Source organism: Anneissia japonica, unplaced genomic scaffold (assembly GCF_011630105.1).
Source record: "Anneissia japonica isolate Jap-2015-1 unplaced genomic scaffold, ASM1163010v1 scaffold287733_len118669_cov163, whole genome shotgun sequence".
NCBI classification, from domain to species: Eukaryota; Metazoa; Echinodermata; class Crinoidea; order Comatulida; family Comatulidae; genus Anneissia; species Anneissia japonica.
In genome coordinates, this window is record NW_022731439.1 from 118,601 (window position 1) to 125,949 (window position 7,349).

The 7,349-nt window shown below is 33.8% G+C and overlaps 1 protein-coding gene across 3 annotated transcripts in view; it reads right to left on the reverse strand.

The window, feature by feature from the left end:
- Positions 1 to 817: 817 nt before the first annotated feature.
- Positions 818 to 7,349, reverse strand: part of LOC117115380 — an 8,562-nt gene continuing 2,030 nt past the window's right edge. The window contains exons 2-5 of one of the 3 annotated variants that reach the window (XM_033259147.1): positions 4,772 to 7,303; positions 3,910 to 4,128; positions 3,184 to 3,351; positions 818 to 2,779 (exon numbers count right to left, since the gene is read on the reverse strand). In XM_033259147.1, coding sequence (XP_033115038.1) covers positions 2,619 to 2,779; positions 3,184 to 3,351; positions 3,910 to 4,128; positions 4,772 to 7,303 — 3,080 coding nt within the window. In that variant the 3' untranslated portion in view covers positions 818 to 2,618. The remainder of the gene's footprint in view (positions 2,780 to 3,183; positions 3,352 to 3,909; positions 4,129 to 4,771; positions 7,304 to 7,349) is intronic. The other 2 variants (XM_033259149.1, XM_033259150.1) reach the window with 2 other exon arrangements.

The following is a 7,349-nucleotide window of genomic DNA, read 5'->3' on the forward strand; positions in this document are numbered from 1 at the left end:
GTATTTAAGTTGAGTGGAGTAATTTAGCCCACGAATTCGGCGAAGGGAATGTTTGTTTGTAGGGAAAAATTTCCTCTCCCAAAAGAATAAAACGAATAAAGGACTGCATTACTGACTTTTTTGTGCGATTATTCTAATATTTAACTACGGAATTAACTTTTAATGTTTACAAATTGTAAACTTAGTCTTTTCGTACATCTTTACATCCACACACTACTCATTTACTTACTTATCACTATTAAAATGCATAGTAACATTCAAATAGAAAAACATAACTGTAAAATTTATTTTCTGTGAAGATCGTTAAGCGAGTAATCTGGGTACTGACAATACAACCGGCTCTACCCACTAAGTCAAGTTGGTCCACCTCTGCACACCCCACAACCCATAATTGGTAATCCTGGATATGGCCCTGGACACAGAAAAAAAGACAAGGTACAAAAAAAACAGAAAAGAAGAGTTTACATTTTTCTAAACACAATTGAGATCTCGTATGTAACTTTACGGCGTTAAAAAAATCTGTGTGATTATTAGCATGTAGTAATCTTTTGGGTGGTAGTAGTAAGGGAGCGCCCACGGTGGCCTCTCTGGGAGCCCATTTGTACTGAAAATTGGAACCAGACAGCACACAGGCGTTCTCCGTAGTAAAGTAGCAGCAGCTCCACACCCCCCCCCCCCGAATGTTCACGGGCGTTACGCCCCCTTGTTCCTCCATCATGAATAAATTTTTTGACCTTTGCCTATTTCACATGATGGTTATCATTATCATCATCTCCATCATTCTGTGTGAACAACAAAGACAAAACAATACCACTAATAAAATTCACCCATTTTATTAGATTTAAATTACATAACATTTAAGTGAACACAAAACATAAAGTACATGATTACATCATACAAATCTTGGCTTATACCATAATGATGCAATAACATACGCTTAATTATACACGACTTGCACTTTTTGCAATACACTGGGAACGTTCACTAATCCCGTGTTTTACATGCTAACTGGAATAATCCCACCTACCAACCCTACTACCATCCGATACAATCTCATATCGGTTGAGTAAAGACAAACGCATTGCATATAGACATTCAGAGGCAAAAAAAAAAAAACAATAAAAAAATATAGTTCAACCAATCTAATACTATTTGCAATACTGGAAGCTGTGACAACACTTGCATAATGTGAATACAAGTATTTGCATAGTAATTTGCATATTGTCCACAAAATATTAAGTAGCATACCATGAAAGACAAGTACCCTTTGGTATTATTATTTTGCAGTACCGTTTGTGGGACACAGACAACTTTACTGACTATTCAGAACAGCACTATGAATACACGGGTCACACAAGCACACGTGTTTACATCCACAAACGAACATTTTTACGTACATTTTTACGCTTTTTGTTTTGCGGGACCTTAGCAACAATATCCAAGGGGCGGGGCTTAGTGGAATGGTCCATTGATCACAGGGTGTGACTATAAACGTCTTGCATACAATAAAATGTTAGTTTAATGAAAAATTAAATTAGTTATGTTAAATAATAATTAGCACAATATCAATATCATAATCCACTAAAGAAAACCATCACCAACAAATACTGTTTTAATATTACAATTTTGGTCGTCTGGACAAAACATCACTATGGGCCAGATCTACAAGCATAATGTAATACACTGGGGAAATATAATTAATCTATTAATACTGAATATATTAGTATTACAAAATGACATGGATAAATATACACATTATTCCCATAATGCATTGTAAAATGTTGGTGCAACTTAACTATATATTTCAGAGTGCACCCTCTCAACTACAATTGCAATAAAAATATACACACATTATAAATAACCTAAAAATACATTATCAAAATATATACTTGAATGTCATGTGTGCAGCACAAAAATACTGCGGAGTATTGTTTTTATCTATATTTATCATAATTAAAATAATTTAATATAAAATTGCAAAAAATATGTTTTTATACTCATACTTTCTTGCATTCTTTGGTGACACTAAGTATTACAACTGATTACTGTTCATTTTAATTTGTTATATGTCACTCTTATTATAAGTTATAAAGTTGTTATTGTCCACAGAACAATGTGGAAAATTAACAGAAAATAATTATAATTTAATATCATATTCCATTGAAATGTTTCTTTTTTCATAATAATTACAGTTTCTTTTCAAAGTCAGTGTCATTTACTTGAGATAGCTTTCGCTGTCTTTCAACAGCTTCATCAGCAAACTGACTTTCAAAGGTAACATTATTTTATTAGCAAAACTCAAATTTAAATATTAATATCCATGTTCAATTAATTTCACTTCAGCAAAACAGCTTCAATTTTAATTGTAATAGAGTGTGCACTGCCTGACAGTCTTCATTTTACAGTTGAAGACACAGACAAAGCTGAATATGAAAGTCAAGCATTTAAATGCACGCTTTATATCCACTAAATGTTTGAATAATTGTTTATAATTATTTTCAGAATTGATTACGCATGTATGATTTCAACGCTCTGTGTGCTGATCTTGATGGTAAGCATATCTGACTGTTGATCATTGCTGGTACACAATTCATTAAATGGAAAATTAAACTTTTAAATCAGCAGCTCCCATGGTAGCTTTTCTGGATGTCTTCCATTCCTAAACAAAGTTTTGCAAACAACAGATCACAGTCATTAGCGAAAGTAAATCCATTATTTGAACAAACAGGATCATAGTTACCGGGACATATAACTTGGTCACACCTGCCACTACCTTCAACTGAAAAAACAAAAACAATAATATGGGCCTTCTAACTTTAGTGTATTTATACAATTTACTTGAAATACAAAACAGATTTAAGTAAAGTTTATTATTATCGTTGTTAATATCTTTTTTTTGTTTTAGGCACAAAGGCAAAGGCTATGCCAATAGCAACCTTTCTCAGCAGCAATCCCTTTTTACATCTACATTATGAGGCTTAGGGATTGGATGGCACTTAAAATACATTGAACCAAGTACTCTGGTTTTCAAAGCTAAATACTTAGCTAGAGCATTCAGCACAGTTGTCACACAAGTATCTGATTCTCCAGAATCAAAATAGATTAACCTAATACTGGTTAAAAAATCCATACTGTAGTTCAATTTCATTTCCTTCAAACAATTCAACAGCGGAGTTCACTTACATATTTTACTTATTTCTTCTATGCATTCACCGTCATATGCCTTCTTAAGCCCACTTATATTAGCAGTGCATGCATACTTCTTCAATGCACATTCAGAAAGGTAAGTTGAGCGGTCATTTCCACAAACAGGCTGGTGAGCATGACAGGTCTGCTCACAATCAGCTGTATCTATAACACAGAATGTTGTTTAAAAGTTAGTAGATATTTCATTAATTAATTTTGTATTCAGCTAAACATTATAGACAATGATATAAATTATTAAGTACATTACAAAAGACGAACCCTTACAAACAAGCAACATATTTTACAATATAATAAAAACAAGCAACATATTTTACAATATTACTTTATTGGCAGAGATTTATAGTATTACTGATGGACATTCTAAGCCTATAAGCCCAGGGAAATAATACAAAAAGTAATATGGTTTTACATTTCATATTATATAAGGCATATTTTTTGTTGTTTACCTGTACCATATTATCTTATAATGTCTATTTTTGGTAATAAAAATAACTTGAACAGTTTTAATGGCTGCAATTTTATATAATATAAATATGCTGAACACATTTCCAGCTTGTTATTTCACTTTCAATTTTGAAAGAAATACATAGAGGGTGCTACAGATGTTTCTGTCTACGAATCACCAAGAAAAAGGAGTTGACTAACCATGAAGAAAAAGAAGCTGACAACACAATATTAAGTATAAATAAGCATTTTAATTACCTCTAATCTCAACAGTCAATGAACCCATACCAGAGCCCAAGTTGATATCTCTGGCATGTGTCTTAAGTGCCACTTCTACACAAGGCCCAAGATGGTCTATAGTTAGATGATAGCCAGGAAACTGACAGGCCATTCCTTCCAGTGTACATCTGTTAGGATATGTGTGTTTATCGGTACCACACACAGGTTCATAGAGCATAGAACATTCCTCAAAACATCCTGTCAAGAAACAAGCCATATTGTTTATAAACACATGTATAAACGAGGGTGTGGAGGCTGATGTTACCAAAGAGAAAAAATTGGGCATGGCCTTTCGAAAGTGGTCCAGGGGACGTAGCCCTCCGAAAATGTGACAATTTAGGGGTTTCAAAGGCTTATTTAATCGATTTTAGAGTCTATTTATATGTACAAAATACACAAAATTTTCAAAATTTTTTTTCTCCCCGACGAATTGTGGTTTTTCTCCCCGACAGGGGGGACTATAGCCTTGCTAGGGCCCCCCCCCCATAGCGCCGCCACTGATTTCATGTAAAGCACACAGAGGCAATTTTCTTGTATTATATGCTATATAAGACTTACATTATTATCATTATTACTGTATTATTATTATTATTATTATTAGCACATGTATACTCACTTTATAGTGTATACCAAATTTTATATAATTAACAAAAACACAAAGAATCTCAAACATGGGTTAGGATTTTGAAACTACTAACAAAAGTGTATTTTTAGGAGAATAATTTTAAGAGAGCTCATTTTAAAGAGAAATACTTAAATGATAATTATTTAACACTTTTAATTATATTAAATTATTATTAATTTATATTTAAACTAGTTTATTTAATACAAAAGGCCTTACCTTCAATTGAAACTGGTTCTTCTGTAATCAAATGAGAATTCAGATTTCTAAGAGCAGTTGTTAAGGATTCCAATTTTGATACTTTTGACTCCAAAGCAGTCTCTGTCGGCCTTAGAATTTCAGATGTTGGTATACCAGATAATGCATCATGTTTATCAGTTGGTAGAGTTGTAAACTGTTTCATCAGTATTTCTTTCAAAGTTGGTGTGCTCCTCCCTTTGCCAGTATCTGATGAATTTTCTTCATGTGGGTGTTCAGTTTGAAATCTGATATCTTCTGTTAAATTAAAATTATCTTTAGATAACATATGTTTGTTATCTTCTATATTTCTTATGCTAGTCACAATTGTACTTGTTAACTTCAGAACATGTGAGACTGGTGTAGCACTTTCAATATCCACTCCAGAGCCTAATTCATCAACAAGTTCTTTCAACATGGTATGTTCATCTGGTTGTTGTATTGGTGCCACTGTAAATACATTTTCTCCTACGACATTGACCACAGTATGCAATTCAGTTGGTCTTAATGTATAGATAGTTGAATTTTCTTTACCAGTAAAATTTGAAATTCCTGTTGCATGCTTGGATTCAATAACTTCAACAATCGGTGTTGATTTTTCTGCCGCTGTTAAGGTTGTCTGTTGTACTTCTACTTTTGTGATTGGTTTTATTGTGGTAACTTCTTTACGCACTTTATCAATGTTTTCTGGAGCCTGCATTTTGGCATCTTTCATTGATTTGGCATCTGTAACATGTTTCATTGTAAATCCATCGATAACATCTGCTTCTGATGTGGGTATGTGCCCTTTACTAGGAATAAGTGTAGTTAGCTTAGCTTCAATGATTTCAACAATTGGTGTCGATTTTTCAGCTTCTTTTTTGGATGTTAGATGTACTTCTACTGTTGTATCTGGTTTTATTGTGGTGAGTTCTTTATCCATTTTATCAATGTTTTGCGGAACCTGTGTTTTGTCGTCTTTAATTGATTTGGCATCTGTTAGATGCTTCTGTGTAAATCCATCAATAACATCTACTTCTGGTGTGGGCTTGTACACTTTGCTTGGAATTGGTGTTGGTTTAAATGTGCTCATAAAACCTGGTACTTTTTCTGATGTTACCTTTCCTTCAACTCCAGAACCAAATACAATATCTTGTTCTTCTGATACAATATCAGTAACTTTCGGCATAGTGGAAACATCGAAAAAAGCTGAAGATTCTGGTTTTAAAGATGTTAATAATTTTTCTACAGCATCAGTGTTTTGTTGTACAGTGATGGCCTTAGCAGTAGTTGATGCTACTTCAACAGTTCTTGCAGTGGTTGTAAAAACATCAATTACTTGCATAGGCTTGTCAGATTTAAATTTTGTTTCATTTGTAGGTGATATAATAGTTTTGTCAACACCGGAGCCCAATTCATCAATTAACTCTTGAGACATGGTTACTTTGCTTAGAGAAAAGGTAGTATGAGCAATACTATCTGATGATGTCGATTCTAATGTCTCCTTATCTGTTTTCATCACAGCTACAGATTCACCGGTTGTTGTCTGAACTACGTCAGGTTGTTGCATTGGTTTAACTGACTGTGTCGTTGCACTCAATTTTTCTCCTTCTACTATAGGTTCACTAGTTGTTGCTAAATCAATTGGTTTTACAGATGGAGAAACAGATTGTTCGTCCACATCAGTTTTAATTGGCATCGGTGTTGTTGGCTTAGCTTCAATAACTTCAACAATTGGTGTCAATTTTTCAGCCTCTGTTTTCGATGTAAGATGTACTTCTACTGTTGTATCTGGTTTTATTGTGGTGAGTTCTTTATCAATTTTATCACTGTTTTTCGGAGCCTGTGTTTTGTCGTCTTTAATTGATTTGACATCTGTTAGATGCTTCTGTGTAAATCCATCAATAACATCTACTTCTGGTGTGGGTTTGTACACTTTGCTTGGAATTGGTGTTGGTTTAAGTGTGCTCATAAAACCTGGTACTTTTTCTGATGTTAACTTTCCTTCAACTCCAGAACCAAATACAATATCTTGTTCTTCTGATACAATATCAGTGACTTTCGGTATAGTGGAAACATTGCTAAAAGCTGAAGATTCTGGTTTTAAAGATGTTAATAATTTTTCTACAGCATCAGTGTTTTGTTGTACTGTGATGGCCTTAGCAGTAGTTGATGCTACTTCAACAGGTCTTGCAGTGGTTGTAAAAACATCAATTACTTGTATAGGCTTATCAGATTTAAATTTTGTTTCATTTGTAGGTGATATAATAGTTTTGTCAACACCGGAGCCCAATTCATCAACTAACTCTTGAGACACGGTTACTTTCCTTAAAGAAATGGTGGTATGAGCAATACTATCTGATGATGTCGATTCTGATGTCTCTTTATCTGTTTTCATCACAGCTACAGATTCACCGGTTGTCGTCTGAACTACGTCGGGTTGTTGCATTGGTGTAACTGACTGTGTCGTTGCACTTATTTTTTCTTCTACTATAGGATCACTAGTTGTTGCTAAATCAATTGGTTTTACAGATTGTTCGCCCACATCAGTTTTAATTGGCATCGGTGTTGTTGGCTTAGC